General features: G+C 57.0%; 2 protein-coding genes across 2 annotated transcripts; one reads left to right on the forward strand and one right to left on the reverse strand.

Annotated features, from left to right (window-relative positions):
* The first annotated feature begins 496 nt into the window (after positions 1 to 496).
* Frey1 (Frey regulator of sperm-oocyte fusion 1) lies at positions 497 to 1207 on the forward strand. Its single transcript, XM_059260974.1, has 3 exons — positions 497 to 658; positions 812 to 885; positions 1051 to 1207. Exons 1-3 carry the CDS (start codon positions 555 to 557, stop codon positions 1170 to 1172), a joined length of 300 nt encoding a protein of 99 aa, XP_059116957.1. The 5' UTR covers positions 497 to 554; the 3' UTR covers positions 1173 to 1207.
* Positions 1208 to 1276: 69 nt separating this feature from the next.
* Mapk8ip1 (mitogen-activated protein kinase 8 interacting protein 1) lies at positions 1277 to 19281 on the reverse strand. The gene is made up of 13 exons (XM_059258903.1): positions 19184 to 19281; positions 9070 to 9198; positions 8910 to 9015; positions 6755 to 7060; positions 5315 to 5396; positions 4338 to 5150; positions 4122 to 4197; positions 3511 to 3683; positions 3131 to 3240; positions 2856 to 2972; positions 2619 to 2689; positions 2410 to 2508; positions 1277 to 2030 (listed from the first exon to the last, which is right to left on the reverse strand). Exons 1-13 carry the CDS (start codon positions 19279 to 19281, stop codon positions 1958 to 1960), a joined length of 2253 nt encoding a protein of 750 aa, XP_059114886.1. The 3' UTR covers positions 1277 to 1957.
* Positions 19282 to 21229: the final 1948 nt, after the last annotated feature.

The raw sequence follows: 21229 nt of genomic DNA on the forward strand, positions 1-21229 counted from the left end.
AGGGCACCATACACTTGGTGTTCTGCGCAGAGACAAGAGAGTGGCTGACATCAGCCATGACATGGGCGACGCTCAGTCAAGGCAATGGGGCAGGGGATGAATAACTGCAGCAGACCATGGGGACTGTGTGGGTAGAGGAATAGGGTGGTACCCAGGAGTCCAGTGATGGATGAGGCTTTGGAGTTGGCTAACATGGCATTCCAGGTCCCTAGAACTGAGGAAGGGAGGTTTCCTGGCAGGGACATAATACTAAAGCAGTTTTATGGAACAAGAGTCTTCTCCAGGCCTGGCAGTAGTGGTGCACACCTTTGATCCCAGCTCTTGGGAGGCAGAGTTCAAGGCCAGCCTGGTCTACAACGTGAGTCCCAGGACAACCAAAGCTACACAGAGAAACCCTGTCTCCAAAGTCTTCAAGACGTGAAGGAAGGCAGTGCTGGTGCTGATGCTGAGCTCTGGAACTAATGTCCTTTGTGAGGTGGCCCTGAGAACTGGCCCCAGGTTCTGTCCTGCTGGGGGAGGGGCAGGCAGAAGCCACAGCAAGGACTGTATAGGAGATGGTTCTCGCCATGCTGGGGGCTCTGTATCCCAGGGCTGGGCTCAGCCTCTTCCTTTTTTACCTCATCCTGGCAGGCGCACTCCTTCGACCGCAGCCCCAGAGGTAAGGCCAGAGCCTCAGGGCCTAGAAGACTCTGACAAGGCTGACCATATCCTGGGAAGGGTTAGTGTATGAAGACTTCACCCTGGGCTGTCCCCCAAAGGAGAGTGGCTATGGCCTTTGGGCCAGGGCTCAGCACAGCAACATTTCCCACAGGTCTCTGCGATCTGTTCCTGAGGAATTTTCAGCCCCGCTGGAACTCTCTCAGCCGCTCTCAGGCCTAGTGGATGGTAGTATTTCTCTCCCTCCCCACCCTCCACAGCAGGTGCCCCTAGAGGTCCCCTAGGGCCAAGTCCTGTGTCTCCTCCTCCCAGACTGCCTCTTCAGAGCTGGCTACAGCCCTATTCCACGGGTCAGCAGCTCTTCCCTCCACCCTTATCTTCTTCTCTCTTTAGACTATGGGGTCAGACCCAAGCACCCGTGGCCACGAGGGCCCCGACCCCTTCTCTCTCAGGCCCAGCAGCGCAAGCGGGACGGGCCCAACATGGCTGACTATTACTACGATGTGAATCTGTGATGGGAACCCCACATAAAGCTATTCTGGGCAGCAAATGCTTGGCTTGCTAGCCTGTGTGTAACAAGAAGGCCCAGCAGGGGTCCGAGTGAATACACCCACTGTGGTCCAGACAGGAAATGGCACTTTAATAGTAGTAGCCAGGTGACAAGACAGTGATGGGATTGGCTGGGACCAGCTGAGGCGGCCTGTCCCTGCCAGGCAGGGCTTGCTGTAGCCCTCTCCTTGCACACACGAGCCTGCCAGGACCAGCATGCTGGCCAGGCTGGAGGTCAGAGCTGCCTGGAGGCCCCACGGACAACGTCGGCTGAGAACAAGGTCTTCACTGTCGTGTATTGCCATTTCCTCACTGGAAAGTCCTTGGGAGGTGGTCGGGCTCAGCCTGAGCTCAGGGCTCTAGGTGAGGTGGGGACAGGAAGGTGGGCACTTCCAGGTGGCATGGGCTTTGTCAAGGCAGGAGCCAAGAGCCAGAGAAGCCAGGGTCCCCGGCATGAAACAAGGCCCAGGATAGGGAGGGCAGTGCCTCTGTTCCTAGGGGATCCCTTTGTGGTCAGAGGCCTGACCCCCCAGCCCCACCTTTCCCCAGTCCCCAGAGAGCCTGTACTGTCCTCCATAGATGAATCTAAACCCATATATTACAATAAACTGCATCTGCCTCTCCCCACACCCCGGCCCCCACCCCAGCAGCCCGCACTTCCCCATTCTCTGTGGCAGTACCACATCCTGTCCATAGCCAGCTGTCCTACCACTGGCCTGGGGCTGAGGGGCTGCAGAGGGTGGTGGCGCTGCTACTCCAGGTAGATATCTTCTGTAGGACAGGTGTACTCCACAAACTGCTTGTAGAACTGCTGAAATGCACGCCTGGAAAATGGGGACACTGGGTGACCAGGAGCCTCGAGCCAGGTTCTTCTGAAGGCTCTTGGGGACTCTGGGACGGCTTAGCTCTGTTCTCTGGGCAGTTATTTCCCAAAGAGGACAGGACTAGTTGAGAAAGGGCCCAGTAGCTAATTAACAAGGAAGTGGCCCAGACCCTGGGCTCCTTAGCACCTCCCAACCTCTTCCAGGAGTGGGGCTCCCAGGACAAGGGTGATAGTAATAATAATACTGGGCATGAAGAAGCTCCAGTCTTGTGACAGGGCATATTACCTGGGCAGACCCTCACCAACACACACACACACACACACACACACACACACACACACACTCACTCACGCACGCACACGCACACACACACTCTTACCCCACAGACTCTGCCAGGGCTTTGGTGGAGTCTTCAGACACAAAGACATGGCAGGCAAACCGGTGGTCAGCAGGGTGCTTGGTGATGAACCCAAAGTACCTGTGGGAAGGCAGGCAGGCATCTATCTGTGAGACAAAGTTCTTACCCATCCCCACCCACGATGGCCCAGGACTGCCACTGGGACACTCATGTCTGCCTCTCCTACTTACTTGTTGTTCTTTGGATGGTATCCACAGAAAGAGATGTTTTTTAGCTGGAAAAAGTGGCTACATTTATTTCCCTACAGGAGGGATGAGAGAAGACAGTCAGCTTGCAGGGGGAAGCGGGCAGGTGGGCCAGTGGGGATAGGGCAGGTCCACAGGGAGAAGAGAGGCACGTGGCAGGCGAGAAATGAAGGGGAAGGAGACGCACATGGGGCAAGAAGGCTGGGGCTTGAAGGAAGTCACCTTGGCCTCCTGAGCATCATCGGCTTTGACACCTATTTTGACACCCCTGACACTGATCTCAAGGACACAGCTGGAGGGTGGGTTAAAGTGCACGGTGAGCCGGCGGGTGGTGGCGATCTGCATGAGGGACAGAGCCGTGTTGGAAGCTCTGTGTTTCTCTGGGGACCCCTCTGTCCCAGCACTGCCTCCAGACCCTTGTGTACTCTTCCCCGATAGTGAGGGCTGGCTGAGGATAGGCACCCCCCAGGAAAAGGCGAGGAGCCGGATGTGGGTACCTTTTGCATAGCGGCACAGAGGACATCATTGCCCTTGTGATAAGGAACCTGGACGGAGCCCAGGAACTTCACCCGGAACTGGTCAATCCAGTCGCTGTTTTTGGCAAGGGCTAGAAAGCAACCATACAATAAGGAGCAAGAGAGCCATCAGCAGGGGGCTCAGAGCCAAGCCAAGAAGGGACGGTGCAGCATGTGGAGTGACTCAGGCAGCAGAGGATGCTGCCATCCTCACATGCCCTGATTGGCTGGGCCTCACTGTGTAATGGAACCTCTGCTCTCCTCCCCGGCTGCCTAAGACCTGCGGTGCATGTTCACTGGCAGCCAGGCGGGTGGGTAGAGGCAGGGGTGGGTGGGGGGACCAAACTGGAGGAAAGTACTACCTGCCATGTGCTCAGGCTCCTTGGTGACCTCAATGGCATAGTAGGCAGGAAAGACACCTCGGGCTCCGGTGCGCATGTTATAGGCCTCGTACCAATAGTCTTCTGCCTGCAGCTCCACCAGCAGAGGGTCATCCACTTCCAGCTCAAGTTCGTCTTCGTGTCGAGGCACAAACCTGTCCCCAAAAGCATGTGAGGTGCTGATTGTCAGGGTTCTTTAGCCTAATGTGGGGTCCTGAGCCACTGACATTTACAAAATACCCGTGCGCCTGTCACAGTGCTGTCTCCTAGGGGACACATGACACTCAGATATGCATCTGCTACCCAAGATTTCAGGGGCCAGGGAGGAAGGGAGCCTAGGCCTTGATAATGAAAAAGCCATGGAAAATGAGCACCTTGCCTAGAGGCAAGATGGGGTGCAGGTTCTATGCAGGGCAGGTATCTCTCTGGCCCCTCACCAGGTTAGGTGCATAGTCCTAGCTTCCTCATGACACTCCAGCATTTTGTCATTAAGGTGAGTTCCTACAGGGGGATACTGTCCCCCAGCAGCAGAGGGATGCCAGTGATGGGCTGGTAGGGAAGGGAAGGGGGGTAGGGAAGGGGGCAGCCCTCACCTGAATATAGCCCGATGGGATTGCTCCTGCTCCTCCCCATTGATGACACAGGAGAACAGCCCGAAGGACTCAGCACCTGTAGGAAGTCAAGAGGCTGGAGGAGGAGGCCTCAGCGTGGGGCAAGTAGAAAGCTCTGTCCTGCTCTCAGACAGACTATCAGCTCTCCCTGGCCAGGGTTCCCCCCCCCCCCCCCCCATTCCCCGCTCACTGACTCACTGGAGGAGCGAGAGCGGCCACTCATGAAGACGTTCAGAAACTTCTTAGAGAAGTGGACATCAGGCTCATCCGGTGTGGAGTCCTCCGAGAGGCAGGTGGGAGGCGGGGGCTGAGGGGCCTCCTCATACTCCTCACCGATGGCTGACTCATAGGGTGAGGAGGCAGAGGCACAGTTGTCGTAGACAGTAGCAGAGTCGCTTTCGTCGCTGTAGTCTCCGAAGCATGGCCGCAGGCTCACCAGCTCAAGCTGGGCATGCTCATCCACCACCAGTGTGTACTTGACCGAGTCGTAGGACAGGGCGCTGGTGTCCGAGCTCAGGGAGGCCCGTGGAGGCGGCGGTGGCTCCCCGAGGCTTCCCCGCCACCCTCCACCTGGTGGCTCAGCTCGCTCTGGGGATGACAGGCAGTCGAATCCCTCATCCTCCTCACTGATGGAGGGGTGTGGCCGCCCTGCAGTTGCAGCGTAAACCGCAGGGTCCGGATCGGAGCTCACGGACATCCGGCTCTCCGTGGGCGGCAAGAAGGTGGAGGTGGGCTCTGCAGGGTCCGGGGGCCTCTGCACTGGGGTCAGGTAGATTTCCTCAGTTGCCTCGAGCCGCACATCTGCCTGATAGTGGATTCGGTCTCGATGGGAGTGGCCGCGGCCACCAGGTGCAGCGGCAGGAGGGCCACCCGGAGGTGCCATCTGCGTGGCAGCACTGCGGCGGCGAGGGCTGTCGGTGGAGGTGCCGCGATCCTTGGTGGGAACGGGACTGCTCTGGGGCGGCAGTTCGTCACTCAGGCAGATGTGTTCATGTGGAGGTGTCTGCTCCCCTAGAGGACAGGCGAGTTGGTACTGAGAGCTGGGCCCCACTCCAGATACCTGCCCCCTCCTCTTCCCGGTTGTCCTCTGCAGCCAGTCACCGGCGACCTCAGCCCAGGGGGGCCAGGTGAAGAAGACACTGGGTCTCCAACTCAGGGAGAGAGGTCTCACTTACCTGTCTTCAGGGGGGAGGATGACCGAGACACGCGGTCCTGCCAACTGTGCTTTTTGCCTAAAGAATTATTATTCAGCGTGTCCTGTGCAGAGAACAAAAGGCTCTTATGAAGAAGCGGTCAGCAGTGCCCGGCACAGGGAGGCCCCGGTCCTGCCCCCATCAGGCCATCCCTAGGCTGTTCCCACCCCATCTGGCCTTGCCAAAGGCCTCTCTGCCAACCTCCATCCAGCAGGCAGCCAGGGTGGGAAATTACCACCCTCCCCACGGGCCTGCTGGCTTGGAGACAACCCTCAAGAGATGCAATGGTGGTGCTGGCCAGCGTGGGTGCTGAGTAGAGGGTGCGGAGGGAGAAGCACAGCTCCCAGGAGAGTCAGACTGCAGCCCCAGACGCTGACGGAAGACATGTTCTGATGCTCAAACCCAGCCCTGGTGAAGGACGGGATGACTGACCCAGAAAGCTGGGGTCTAGCAAAGTGGTGGGGGCACTCTGGTACAAGGAAGGGTCTCCCCAAAAGCTGGCCTGTGGGCCTGGATGAATCATTCAAATCATGACTCCATAACACTCACCCCCACTTCACCCCACGTGACTGAGGACTGACAGATGTAGTGTCAGCAGCCCTCCTTCCTGGATCTCCCAGAACGCTCATGCATGCCACATTCAGCCTCCTGAGACCCCTGAACAGTGCCCATGCACAGGGCTCTCCACACACAACTTGGGCTCCCTCTCCAGGGAACACGATAAGCAACACACACACATTCATGAACTGAGCTGCCAGAAGCCACGCCAGAGGATCCTGGGAAAGGGACCAACCTCTTCCCTGCAGCCCCTCAACTCTCCACCAGTAGCTCCACCTCCCCAGCTCCTTCCCTCCCAGTACCTCTCCTGCCTAGGCCTACAAGACAATGGGTCAAGGCAGCCCCGCTTTGGCATCCAGCCACCTGCCAGGGGCCCTAGGCCCCAACTCAGTCAAACAATTCCATCCTCCATCTCTATTGCTGCTTTCTGGAATGTCCAGCTGCTGAGATGTCCAACTGGCTGCAGACCCTAAATTCCCATTCCATCTTCATCCCATTTCAGATGCTCTTTTCCCCAGGCCCTGCCGCCGCCTCGACCTTCACCAAAGCCCCCAACCCAAAGAGGACCCTGTCACGACTGTAGGAACCCAACTCCTTTGTTAGTCCCCTGCGACTCTCCCCACTGGAGTCCCTGGCAACCCCTTCGACCCTTTCCAGAACCCATACCCAGCCTGCTGGGATCAGCCCTTCTCAGGACAGACTTTCCTGCCCCTGGACAAGTCCTTCCTCTGGTCTACCTGCAGAAAACCTGCTCCTTCCCAGGCATCATGCCAGGGTCCTCGACCCCACCAGCAGGCCCACGCCCCTACATCTTCCCTGTCCACCCAGGGCGCCGCCCCCTCAGCTCTGCCCCGAGCAGCTCACCTGAGACCGCGGCACCTGCGGGAAGAGGTTGAGCGTGGTAGGCCGCTTGGGCCGGTAGGTGTCTCCGCTGCCCGTGCCCGGGCCCTGGCCTTGGCTGCGAGGCGCAGGCTCCTGGCCGGACTCGGCTTTGGGAGGCCCCACTCCCGGCCGTTGGGCAGCGAGCTCGTCGTCCTCCTCCTCCTCGTCGTCCTCAGCTCCGGGAGTGTCGCCTGCCGCGTCGATCAGGTCCATCTGCAGCATCTCCGCCTGCAGCCGGCTCCCCGCGTTGCCGCTGCCACCCGCAGACAGCAGCCCGGCGCGCGGGGGCTGCGCGGCGCGGACGGAGGGGCGTCAGGGGAGGGGCCTTGTGAGCGGGGGAGGGGTCTCGCGGGAGGGGCGGGTCTGATGCCGCTGTGCCCCGCCTCCCCACCGGACGAGCCCATTCGGCAGCCGCGAAGGGAGGGAGACAGGGAGCGGAGCAGAGACCCAAGCGCTGGGCCACTCCCGTCCACCCCCCCACCCCACCACCCACCACGAGGCCGCGTCCCCAGGCCAGAAGGAACCGCCCACGCCACTCCGCTCCCACGGTCCCCCCCCCTCCGGACTCCTTGAACCCTCCCGTTCCCTTGGCAACGGCCAGTGACCTCACTCTGGTGGTAAGCCGAGCCCAGAGTGAAATCACCACTGTTGCCACGGAGACCTAGGGGTCGCCCAGGAATTCCGGCCCCAGTAGGGATGGGTGAGACAGCTGGCGTTCGAAGGGGCCATTGAAGCAAACTGGGAAAAGTGCGTGTCAGCCAGGTGAGAAAGACTGCAGTGGGGACTGGAGGCCCTGACTGGACCCCAAGGGGGACTCTGAGGGGGAGCTCTTGCCAGTCAGCTCTAACCTGAACACTTCCTTCCTCCAACCCTGCCTTTATAGTCCCTATTTGCTACTTCCAATGTGGCCACTAACTCCTGGCACCTTGGACAGATCCCCTGACTGTATACTGCTGTCTTCCAGGTTACCAGAGAGGAGAGGACACTGCAAAGTGTGCATGAAAGCCACTGAGACTTGGACTAGCTCCAACCGGGGGATTGCCCTAGTTAGTCGAGCACTACCAGGGTAGGGGTGGAGGTGGTTCTGGCTAACTGCAAAAGACCCTCTTGAAAGCTTTGCATGTAGGAGACAGTAGTTTCAAACTCCAGAACAGGTATGGGACCTTCGAGAAGTCATGACCCAGCTCTGGGACCACTCCCCAAGCCCAGAGGAGAATGCCACTGCCTCCATCCTTTCTGGCCTGGCCAGAAGGTAGAGGATTGGGAATGGGAACTGGAAAGTCATCCTCAGGGCTTGCCTTCCTTTGCCTGGAAGTTTCTAAAAGTGCTAGGGATAGCAGGAGGTCTAAGACAAATACCCTTCCCTAGCTCACTCTACAGCTATCTAAATGTCACATCTAGCTACTCAAGTACCTGGTTAGATAAAGTGCTGGACTCGGACACTTAGCCCAGTGCACTTGCCTTCCCCATCCTGCAAGCAAGTCTTTGGTTTGTGTTCAGACAACAGAACGGGGATTCCCATCTATCCTGGTACCCTGGCACTCAGACATAAGGACAGGAGACAGCCTGTCACTATGGCAAAGCCAAGGGGCTCAGAGTAATACCAGTACTGGAAGAACCCCTCGGCAGGCACCACTGAAAGCCCCCAAAGGCTGGTAGTGTGGTCAGGGTGGTGCAGCAGCAGCAGCAGCAGCAGCAGCAGCAGCAGCAGGAGTCACAGGAGCTAGCCCAGCAGCACCCTGGCTCCCTTCTCCTGCCCCAAAGCACTGCGGAGTCTACCAGACTCCGCCCTGTCCCGCTGCGGGTCCTCTGCCAAGAAGCTCCTGAGAGGCCCCTGCCTTCATTCTGGCCCTCACTGCCTCTGTCCTACATGGCAAGCCCTCCTGCTCCCTCTCTGTGAGCAGCTGAAGGAGCTGCCTCCTGCCTGAGCACTGAGAAGAGAATACAATACAAAACATTAGGATTTTGCTTTGAGCACCCAAGATGTGCCAAACATTGCACTAGGTGCTTCCTGCATTGTTCATTCACTTCCTAGGGGTGCCACACCTACTCAAAAGCTCCTTTGTAAATAGAGGGGTGCCCTCACTTCTGTCCCCATCCCCCCACCCCACGCAGACTCTCTAGACCCAGCCCTTACCCGGAGAGACAATGTGTCTTTGCACTGCAGGCTGATTCCACACTCATCAGTGATCTCTGAAAGGTCTTCATCCTCAAACTCCTCCAGACTGATGTCGTGGGTGAGCCTGGCGGGGACAGAAACCAATGTTACAACCTAGGGGGCCTAAGCCTCAACTAACCCTGCTGGTGCCTCCCTCTTCTCCCTCGGGGGAAGCCTCTGGAAGGCAGACGACAGCTCCCGGATGGAGGACTCAGTCTGTACCAGTGGCAGGGGAAGGATTCGGGGTTGGAGCCAAAAGGCATTCCACCTAGGGTGGCGGAGGAGGCAGCTCAAGGTTCCTCCAGCATCACCAGCTGGGAGTTCTCCATCCTGCTGCCAACCAGAAGGCGGTCCTAGAAGGCCCAACTGTCCAGAGCCTCAGTTCTGTTGGAGAGATGCCTCCATGGCCAAAGCAAGTGCCAAGGCTAGTTCAACCCCAAGAGGTACCCAGAGCAGGGAAACCTTTGCACTCCACAGTAACAAGACCCAAAGGGCTACCAGAAGGCACAGCAGGGGCCCTTTCTCTAACCCACAAAAAATACTGAGCCAGGGTAATAGTGAGGGCGACCTGGAATCTGCCTGTTCTAAGAAAAGCTATGACTTTCTCTTACATTCTTGGTCTCGTCTCTTCAACTACACAATCTCATCTGGTGTAAGGACCCTGAGCAAATGGGGTCAGGGAAGGCCCAGGCTCGGGCTTGTGACAGACCACAAAGAGCCCTTGAGTACCAGACACTCGCAGGCTTCCAGGAGCCCAGGCCAGCCTGTGTGCCCACCTGGAGATGTACTGCTGACAGCCACTGTGATGACGGCCTGTGCCCTGTACCTGCCCATCCCAACCCTGGCACTTTGTCTGGCTCGGCGTAAGTGGGACATCTGGGGAGCTGAAGAGAATGCCTGGGCCTTTTCCCAGAGACCAGGAGATTAGGCACAGAGCAGAGGCACACAAGCTCATCCAAGGTCACCCAGGAAAGGAAGGACGGGGCGCAGCTCCCAGGGAAGCCTAGAAGGCTCACACCTCTGCTTCTGCCTCACTCAATCTGAACAGGGGCCCTGAGCTCAATGGAGCGCCTCCCCCCCGACTCACCCCTCCCCCACCCGGAGGTCAGCCCCCAGGACCCTACCAGCGCTCCCACTGATCCTCCAACCAGCTGTCATTGTCTGGGCTCGAATCCATCTTCAGTACCAGCTGCATGGAGAGCCCTGCCCGGCCAGGGGGCTGCGGGGCTCCAGGGCTGCCCTCTCATGCCCAGAAGGGTGGGGGGGCCAGAGCTCAAGGCAGGGCTGAGGCTCCTGGCCTCCACCAACTGGGCCTGCCTTTCTGCATCCTGCCGGCTGCAGAAGCCTGGGGAGCTCATTAAAAATAGATGGGCCCGAGAGGAGGCCGCAGCTGCCCACCCAGGCCCCAGCCCCAACTCTTCCTGGCCCAGCCCTCAGATGCGGGCAGCTTCCTCCCTAGGCGGCCCGACGCGCTGCGATGTCGCCGCCTCCCCCGCGGGATCAGGTTACTGCGATCAATGCTACTGGCTCCACCTGCCCTTCCAATGCCCCTGTTGGGGGCTGGAGTGACCCTCCCTCCTCCCAAGGCCAGGCTTGTAAGCTGACGGCAGAAATCTGGTATTTTTTTCCCCCTCAAAGCCAGACCCTGATCTGCTTTAAAGGGCCAGCGCCACACTCAGGGTGCCAAGTGGGAAGATGGAGGGGCTTCCAAGGTGCCCCAAAAATGGACACCCGAATTTACACAGTCACAGGCTCTGCCTCCACACCGCGTCTGCGAAGCTTCTGCACGCCCGCCCAGGGCCAGGGAGGTTGGGTCGGGGATTGGGGCTTCCAGAGAGAGAGCAATGAGGACCCACTTGGAGCATGGTTGGGAGTCATTTGGGAGTGATTTTGACTGGGTCTGGAGGTCTCTAGTAGCAACTGTCCTGGAAGATTCGGACCCCAAGGGGTAACAGGTTTCCAGACATGGGGGTGTGGCCACCAGCTGGCATGGAAGTGGCCAGGGGGCTGGTCCAGAAACCAGAGCATCCTCCGCAGTCTGGCCTTTTGGCCCTGTAGCTGACACTAAACGCAGTCTACCTGTAAGGTGTGGGACTCAGGCAGCATGGCAGTTCCTGGGTCCCACTGGGCATCTTCCCTGGAGGTGTCCTCAGATGCCCCAGTTCTACGGGTGCCCTCTGTACACACCTCACTGCCAAACCCTGGTCCAGTTCCTGCATCCACCAGACAAGGGGGTGCCCCTGTCTGCTGGCCTCAGTCTCCCTATACCTGTACTACCCCTCCTATGGGCATGAGGCAAAGTCTCAAGGGACACCAGCATCCCTTCTCTCCTCACTCAAACCCCTCCTGGGCTCTCTGCAAGGGGCAGACTCTAGCCTTGTGTGCAATTACCTATTCACTGAGCCTCGCTCCTCAAGAATGGGTACCGGGCCCCAACAGTCCCAACCTGGGACTTGCATGGTACACGTGGAAGGCCTTCAAACTGGGCATGCCTACCCCTCTCAATAGGGCAGGCGTCATCCTCTGGTTGGACCCATCAGAGATGCCCTACCCATCCTGGCTACAGAGTTGGATGGAATGCCGCCCCCTTATCATCTACATTTCTCCCTTCCTGGCTCCCATCTAGACTGGATGCTCCTGGAGGTTGGAGCTGGTGAGGACGTCAAACACACTATGTGCTCAGCAGACACATGCCAGGTGTTGGCCACAGGAAAGCCTCGGTCTCTACCCTTCCTCTCAAACTGGAGGGTTTGGAGTCGGGCTGCAGGAGTCTATATGGCCAGAGGATGTGTCCCTGTGTATCCACGGCCCCTCAGCATGGCCTGCTGAGCCCTTTCCTGAACAACGGTCTGAGTGGGACAAGCCGGATGAGGGCACTGGGTTAACTGGACGAAGACAAGAAGAGCTATGGACTAGGGGTCAGGAGCCTTCCATTAGTCCTTAGTTGCCTTCAGGGCAGGGAGGGTGTTCTTGCCTTCTCTCCTAAATTCACCCAGGAAAGAAGCCCCAGGGGATGACATGTTCCATCCATCTAGAAACCTTGGTGTGAGTACCCTTGTCTGTCTTTGGGGTGATTCTCCTAAGCGGAATAAGCCGGGCAGAATGACCCCGGGTCAGGCCTGGTGGTAGGAGCATTGAGAGCAAATCCTCCCCCTTCTTAAGATGCCACCAACCTTGCCACATTTCTTTACTACCTTGGGATGGGGTTCTGGGCCATCTCACAGGGGTAAGACGCAGTTTCCTTTCTGTCTGCCACCTCAGAATGAGTCGGAGTGTCTGAATTAGAGTGTCAGGAGGAGGCCACTACCAAAGAAGAGGAGGAAGGACTGGCCAAGGGCTGTCCTCGGCTGTCACCTCACTCTTCTCTAGGCACTGGTGGTCTAGATCTCCCGGGCAGAGCCCAGAGACACTTCAGAAGGGAAGGGACGACACCAACAGTAAGGAAGAAGAGGGGGCTGGAGTCACGGGGAGTCGGGAAGGCAGGAGGCTCCTCCCGACCTTGCCCTAAGGCACTTTCTTGGAAATCTGAGCCCTGGTCTGGGAGGTGGCACAGAAGAATCACACAGCCCTGGCAGCTTGGCAGCTTCTTCCTCGGGGCTGGACCTCGGGCAGCCTCCCAGGGTAGCAGCCCGACTTGCCCATGTTGTGCAGACAGACACACAGCATAGCCACGCTTGCTGGCCCTGTGTCTGAGTTTGGTCACTGGACACCACCCTGACTTGGGCATCTGTCTTCCTGCAGTACATACCCTCTTGCAGTGACGGCCCCCAGCACACCTTGCTCAGCTTGTGGCCATGACCACACCCCACGCTCTGCAGTGTCCTGGACTGGGCTCAGGCAGAGCTGCTCCGGGATTCTCATGTGCTTTCAGCTGCCCGGCTGCCTCCGTACTCTTGGCCGTGTGTCCATCCCTGCAGCAGTTCCGGCTGGTCCTCGCTTCCTCATGCACTCCTTCAACCCAGGCACAGGCTGAGGTGGCTGTACCCAGGAAGTGAGGGCCGAGCACAGCGCTGAGCTTTCACTGAGTAAGGCCAGGTGTGGGCTGTCAGAAGCCTCTCTTGAGTCTTCCAGCTTCCTGTCTAAGTTAAGGAGACCAGCTAAGGGACCTTTGGCCCCAGCCATGGCGCCCCTGGGGGCTTCTTGTGATAGAACCCACCTGAGATCCAGGGGTCCGGCCTGTCCTGGCAGCCCTAAATCTTACAGAGCTGGCTCTCAAGAGATCCTGAGGGTACCCAGTGTCTAGCCCCTTGGCTCCTCTGACTTTGAAGAACAGGACACTCCACCTTTCTGGTGGCTCTTAGCCCCGCCTAGTGGCAGTTTTGGAATGACAGTAGTTTTCCTTTTGGGTTGTATGACCCACGGTGGCCCCCCCAAAGGGCAGCTGGCCAGTAATATAAGGTGCCACGAGGTAAGGGTTGGGCAAACTCCAGCATTCCCAGGTCTTTACATGTTTGCCATGCAAAGGTCTAGGTCAGTTCCCTTTTTGGATCCAACTTCCTGTGTTCTCAACAGAGAGTCTAGGGCAGGCTATCCGGGCCTCTGGGAAAACAGCCTGGCTGAATCTGGAAGGCAGGGTAAGCCAGGTTCTCAGGGTACCCTCATGCCCCTGGCCAGTGGACTAGGTAGTCTAGCTGCTTCTTGATCTAGAATTAATCCCCTTCCATAGAGGAGTCATCTCCACCATCAGCAACAGCAACAGTCAACTCAGGAAATGAGTTCCTCCATGGAACAGCCCCCACTCTGGGTTAACCTGCTAAATTTGCCCAAAGACTTCCGAGATATGTGGCAAGGATTCTGTGAACAGTGGCTGACTCAGCTTGGAAGAAACACCCCCAAATGTACAATTCCACATGTGGAAATCCCTTACATACAAAACTGTGTACGATGTTGTCCTGGGTGGCACTGCTGACCCAATTTGTGGGACCCTTTAGTCACCAAGCTAGAACTGGGTCGCTAGAGCCATGCAGGAGTCTAACCCAGAGTGGGATGGGAAGTGTGGGGCACTGCATTCCACTGAACAGACAGTTTGTGTGTCTTCTAGAATAAACACCACAGAGTCTGTGTGTGAATATGGAGAATGATAACCAAAGAATAAGCAACAGGGCAGTCTGGGCCTGGAGACAGCTCCACCCACAGCTCCACCACAGAGCGCTGGCCTTGCATGCAACGAGTGGTGCTTGAGCCCCCCCCCCCCCCCACGCACTGCACGGACCTGTGCACTTCAAGGAATATGGTTCTAGGACATGCGCTCCCCCAAGCTCCATACCCCAAACCAACTGCCCACTCGACTCCACCCACTGGGTCAGCAAAGATCACCAATCTGAAATCTGGAAAGTGCCAAGGTGACTAGACCCCAGCATTTGGGAGGCGGCAACAAGAGGAACTCAAGGTCCTCTTCAATTACATAGCAAGTTCCAGGCCAGTCTGAGTGACATGAGACATGGTCTTTTTAAAAGGTGGGTGTTGGATGGAGGAGGCAGGCTGGATGGCCTATGGCTTCCCTGGGAAGACACAAGACCCATAGGGACAGAGCTGTGGGAGGGGTGAAATCTGAGGAGTTTCCCTTTGCTGTACCCAGCAAACATCTGTGGTTCTGCTTCCCACAGCCTAGCCCCGGACCCCTGCTCCTAGTCTCTCCACCACCAGTCTCAATCTCCCAAACTCACCCCATCCTATGCAAAGCTATTCACACAGACACTAACTAAGCACCCGTTAGATGATGGAGTCCTTGGCTGCCTGGGGCGGGGGTGGGGAGTGGTGGGGGGTGGTAGGACCTGGTCGGGGTAGGAGCTGTGTGGCCCTTACTTGCATATCCAGTAACAGAACACAGCCAGTACCCAGGAGAGGTTCCCAGAGTTGTATATGAATGTGAACAGAGCCAGGGGACAAAGATGATATTCTAGAAGACCCCTGAGCTGGGGTTGGTGACATAGGCTGTACCACTTCCCAGGGATCCAGAGACCCCAATGAGGGCTCGGATGCTCGAAGGCTGGGGTAGAACTCCTTCCCTGGCTACAGGTGGGCTGTGTGAGGCTAGCCAGTTCCTCTGCTCTACACCATAGGGTCACCAGGAGCCAGGCCAGAGGCAGCAACTGGCCTACCTCACCACACATGGCTGGTGGTCCCCAGCCTGGCTACCGGACCACCTTGTCCTCCACCATCCCCTGGGTTCTTTCTGAGGTGACAGCCATCTTCTCTGAACACTGACACTTCAAGGAATATGGTTCTAGGACATGCCCTCCCCCAAGCTCCATATCCCAAACCAACTGCCCACTCGACTCCACCCACTGGGTCAGCAAAGATCACCAATCTGAAATCTGCAAAGTGCCAAGGTGACTAGACCCCTGCCTGCCTGGTTCTCATCTCCCAAGGAACGCCAGTACCAGCTGGTCACTGCTGTGTCTTCCTCATCCTCCGACTAGATCCCTCCCTTCCAGTGGGAGGATCTGGCTTGCCCCATCCTCTAACCATCTCCCATCCTGTCCCCCATGCAGGCTTCTCATCTGCCTGCAGGATGGGCAGGATGGCTGGTTAGACCACCAGTCTCCTGGCCTACCCACTTACTCTGTCCAGCAGCCAGAGCGCGAGCAGACTATCCGCCGGCTGCTGTCAGTCCCTGCCTGACCCCAGGCCAGCACCCACTGCTTGTGGCTGAAGAGTCCAGCCTCCTAACACAGCCTCCCGCTTCCTGCACAGCTCTGCTCTCCACACTGGCAGACAGGTGTCACCCTGCAGGCTTGCCTGTTCTAGCCTGTCCTCCCCACTGTACTTTCCTCCTCTGTGAGGATTGCTTGACCTTCCCCTGTGGGCCCTGGACCTGTACGGCCACCACACTTGGCCTAGCTGGTCAGACACTGTTTTCCTCTACATTGTCACCTGCATGGGGGTCAGATCCAGGTCAGGACCTCTGCATACTGCCCTTCCTGGTGAGCCCGGCAAAGGAAGACAGTGTATACAGCTCTGTAAAGAGGTAATGGGACCCCAGCTCTGTGGTGAGCATCTCTCATGCTCAGGCAGAGCAGTAGGGTCTGTGGAAACCACAGATGGAGTCTGGGTCCTGGGCTCCATCCCAACCATGTCATTAACTCGCTGTGTGTTCTTGGGGAAGTCACTGGTCCTTCCATGTTTCTACATAAGAGAGAGATTTCCTGGACTGTTTTTCTTCTCTCTAATTTGTTTTCTTCCGCAGTGGTAGAGTTGGAACTTAGGCCCTCCAGCATACTTAGCACTGCATCATACCCCAGGCCTGGTAAGTTGATAATCTGAGATCTCCCTTATCCAGAACTCAGCCATACCCTTAAAGCAGGCTGTTCATATTACTTCCCATGAATATCCCTTTGTTCTGTGGTCCTTCCATTTGGGATGACTGTCCCCTGTTCCACCCCTTCATCCCACACATCCAGGACCAATAGATCCATTGTGTAATGCTCTAAATTCTCTCCCCTAGAGCTTCCTTTATGAAGAACATGGATCAGTTAAAAATATCTTTTTGCTATGCTGTAAGTAACTTAGTAACTTATACACATGCTAATCCAAAAATAAGAAGCCAAATGGTACCCAAACAGGTAAAGTAAAAAGCACAAAGTCCTCGCTCCACCCCACATCCAGACAAACCACTAGGGACCAGATGGAAGATTTCCATAATCAGAAAAAACACCCAGAACATACTCATTTAAATCAACTTCCAACAGACGCTCCCATCTTTCAAGTCCACACATGCTTATCCCTCTAAAGGTGCTCCCCAGTATCCCAGGGCTCTCTTTTTTAGTGGCAGAGTTGAAATAAGACTTTCTGGGTTCACATCAGCTCCTCTACCTCTCTATGCCTTGGTTTCCACATCTGAAAGCAGGGGTAATACTAACCTGTTCCCGTGGTTACAGGAGGACACACTCTTGTCCACAACAAGTTCTTAGCATGATTTCCCTGAGGTCAGCATTCACCACTGCTCTGTTTGTTCTCTAGGGGAAATGTGCCCAGGACATCCATCCTCAATTCAATAATAAACCAGTAAGGCACTGTTGAGAACCTATTCTGGGCTGAGTAACGGGGACAGCAAAGTGTGAGTATGCACCACTTACACATTCTAGAAGCTCACAGTAGAAATGGCACACACACACACACACACACACACCCCTGAGTTCTAGGACCATCCTGAGCAGGGCCTAAAGAAGACATTTTGAAGAACAAAGAAAGACCCAAAGGGCTTACGTGCCCAGTCTTGGAGCACATAGCTAAAAAGAGCAGTTGAACCCACAACCTACCAAAGTGCCACAAGACAGCATACTTGCTCAGGGTTGAACGGGGCTGGACCAATGGCTGCTTAGGCGGGACCAGAGAAAGGGCAGGGGAGGCTGCTGAAGTAGGCAGCAGGCATGCAGGGCCCAAGACACTGCCCAGCATTATTCCCACGAGCTTGCTTTGTCTCACAGCCAGGGCACAGTGTCCTGGAGGGCCAGCCCACTCCTCAACCTTTCAGTATACTGTCGCCCTCATTCTCCATAGCCCAGATTTGGTCATATGCTCCCTGGCTGGTATCCTTCATCTCAGCTTCTCAGACCTCTATACTAAATGATAACTTTCTGCCAGAATCGGGGATGTGAGCCTATCCTGGGCCAGAGGTAGGGCCTGTAGGGAGGGGGAACTGAGCAGGCTCAGACCTGGTCTCAGGTTCCAGTCCTGACCCAGTCTCAGACTTTTCTGTGGTCCCTAGGCTAGCCCCTCTGCCCTCTGTATTTTCCAATGTCTCTGCTCTACAAAAGGCAGACCAAGGTACACCTTCAGGGTGGTTGTGAAGGTTCAGTGAACTACCCTGGAGAAATGCTTTGACAGAAACAAGCTGTGCAGCTTCCTGCCGGGGTAGAAGGCTACTTGTTGAACAGTGACTTGATATGCACTATCTCCTTCCCAGGCTGGAATCAATATTAATTAGCCCACTCAACAGATGAGGCCAAAGGAGACAAAAGCATGCTTGGATCAGGCAGTGAGGAAACAGTGGAGCTAGGATTTGAACCCATGGTCCTCACAGTTTATTTTCTCCCCCTGCAAAGTTCTAACCTGCTAGGGAGAATCTCAATTCTTAGCCTGGAGGCTGCAGTTCTCCAGCCTTCCTTCAGGTTTGGAACCTTCCTCTGGATGCCTCCTTCTGGTTCTGGGCTCAGGGCCCCCTTGGAGGATTCAGGGATCGATCATATCATTTGAGATCCCTGGGGGGGTCTCTGCCCACCTGAGGACCTGGGAGCCAGAGACCCCTTCAACAGATGAGTTGGCGCCAGAGCCCAGCTGGGGCCTGGCTGGGGCAAGGGCCCCAGGAGACAGAAAGGCGCCTGCTCCTGAGATGGGGGAACAATGAGATAGGTCTCAGCTTCTTTCTCCTGGATTCTGGAGCAGTAATACCCTTCTCTTCTTCCCCACCAACTCTCTCTCTCTCTGTCTCTGTCTCTCTCTCTCCTGTGTGTGTCTGTGTGTGTGTCTGTGTGTGTGTGTGTCTGTGTGTGTGTGTGCCTGTGTGTGTGTGTGTGTGTGTGTGTGTGTAAGAGAGGACATTACCGGCACAACACATCACCCCTTATGTCTCTGAAATTTACCTGGTCTAATACTAGAGTTTCGAGGTGGATAGAAGGGGAGCTCAGGTCGGGTCCTGAGTATGTATCACAGTAGGGACCTCCAAAGACATCCTTGGATATTCACAGGCAGGTTCCCCTCCCACAAGCATATTGGGTTCCACTGGTTGAAAGCGATTCTTCTGCCTACACAACTGACCAGGTGGGAGCTGCCCAAATCCAGACCTTGCCCACGATAGCCTAGCAATCTGGTCAGGCGAGCTGGGGGAGGGGACTACCCTCCTTACAGCATCAAGGTTGTTACCTCAGAGAACTGGGGCCCGCGGGCCCCCAACCCCGAGCTTGCCCCCACCTTGGGCCAGAAACCTTGGAACGCAGTAGGGTAAAGTCTGGGCGGGTTGCTGCACCGAGAATTCCATCTAAACCCCAGACCCACTCTCAGCTCCAAGGCGGAGGGGGAAGTCGATCTCCTAGGTCTCTGCCCCAGGTCCACCCCGAGCACCCCACCTCAGGACATGAAATGGTGGAGGGAGATGGGGGGAGGGGGGACACGCGGTGACCACCAACCTGGACCAACCTGGGTTGCAGGGTCTGGGGGCTCGGCCCGGAAGTCACGCCGCCCTCTGGGTCCCCGGGGATCCCGAGGCTCCAGGCCAAGCCGAAGGGCGGGGCGCGCGCGGCCGCTATGCTCACCTGAAATTGGGAGGCGACGCGATGTGCAGTCCCAGGAATGGGGAGGCGGCCGGCGGGGACGCGGCGCCCCCGCCCAGGCCGCTCTCTCGCTCCGCCATTCCCGGGCGCAGCCCTGGCCATCCGGGCGGAGCGCGGCGCGGGAGGCAGCGGCGGCGGCGGCGGCGGCGGCGGCGGCGATGGAGGAGGAGGCGCGGCGAGGAGGCCGCCGCCGCCGCAGGGCTCGGACTCGGCTGGGGCGGGCGCGGCTCCGGACCGCGCGCCGCTTTGCCTGCGGCCCCCGCGAGAGCGCCCCGCGCGCGCCCCCGGGCAGGCTGGGGTCTCGTGGCCCCGCCCCCGCCCCGCCCCCCGGCGCTCTCCGAGGTGCTGACGCTTTGGTCCGGTGGCCCTGGGTCCACCCGGCCTCCCCAACACTCCCCCAAACCCCCGCCCCCGACTCTACAGGCACCCGCAAAGCTTTGCTTCCCAGAGCGTGGGACCTAGATCCAGGGCATCAGGTTGCTAATGGCAGGGTCCTGCTCCCCAAGTCTGTCTTTGGCCCTCCACAGCAACGGGAGTGGGAAGGAGGGTTTCGGAAGATGGCAGAAAAAGGAGAGAGGGTGGTGGAGTGGAGTCCAAAAGCAGTCAGCTTTGGAGCCAGGTAGCCTAAGACCATAGCTTGGTTCCACAAGTAAACAGGCAATGGGGGCTTGCATTGGTGACCTCACAGCTGTAAGGCTTGTCTTTCCCATCTGTAAAATGGGGTATGATCCCTCCATGTCTGTGGTGAGGAAGAAACAGAATAGAAATGCTTGCAGGGAACCCCCACCTGTGCACTGGGATCATCTCTCCCAGAACTCTCTCTAAAGGGGCACCTCTGTCAAGACCTCCTTGAACCCCATTTACCCATGATGACCTGAGCACTGCTCTTGGCTTCTTAGCCCTGTGAAGTCTCTTTATGCCAGGACTCAGGTTGTCCTGGAAGTTACTATGTAACTTAGGCTGACTTTGAACTGGTGACAATCTTGAGTCTCTTGCTAAGCCTGAGGATTAGTGTAAACTCTCATGCCCAGTTCCCCAGCACTTGTCTTCCCACTGTGTTCTTTGCAGAGCACCCCTTTCACACACACTCTTGAACTGGTTTCTCCCACCCTAAGGCCCAGGACTTTCCTCTTGCCCCAGAGCAGACTTCTTGGAGGAGGCCTGTTGGTTGTTTGAAGGCCCAGGACCTTCCTCTTGCCCCAGAGATGGCTTCTTGGGGGTCTGTTGGTTGGTTGTTCCCCACACTTTTCTTCCTGGTCCTGTATTAGGCTTTCTCACACTACATGGACTACCATGGCCAGGGCCCAGCTTGGGTGGGTCAGAGTGCCTCCCATCCACTTTCTTCACTCCTCTGGCCACAGACCCTGCCCTTCACAGAGGTAGAGCAGGACAGACAAATGCTCTACAGTCTGCGGAGTTCCGTTTGCAAATCTTGACTGCCAACTGGGAACATTGCCTCCTTTTCTTCCCCAGCAAGAAGCTGCAGGCACCTGCCTTGCAGAATTCAATCTCCCTGCTTTAGCCCTAAGAACGTTCTAGAGCCCAGAGCCAGACGCCTTGGCCGCCTCTCCCTCCCTGCCGTTGATGCTTCAGGAGGTGTTTGGTCACTTTAACTTTCTCGTTTGGCTCAGGCCTCTCACACTAGGCCCTGCCCTAACCATGTGCTGTTGTTACGGGTGCCTCCCTTCTGCCCAGGAAAGCAGTCCTGCCTAGTTATCACGGCTAATATGTGCTTGCTTCAGATAGGCAGCATCCCCAGGAAGTCGGAAGCATGTGAGTATGTAGGACAGTCCCCTCTTCTAGAACCTTCTGCTCAAGAACAAAGGTATCTCAGCTTCTCCAGCCCAGCCAGAACTACATGAGAAGCCCAGAGAGGGAGGTTGGCCCTGGTCTTGGTAGGAAGTAGGCCAGTGGGAGCTTGGAGGCAGAGCCAGGAATGAGTCCTAGAGTAAAGCTCCTCCTGTCTGTAGAGCAGATTGTGATTTTCTTTGGCTTTGCCTGAGCCCCCTCCCACCAGGAACACCCATG

Source organism: Peromyscus eremicus, chromosome 4, assembly GCF_949786415.1.
Source record: "Peromyscus eremicus chromosome 4, PerEre_H2_v1, whole genome shotgun sequence".
NCBI lineage: Eukaryota > Metazoa > Chordata > Mammalia > Rodentia > Cricetidae > Peromyscus > Peromyscus eremicus.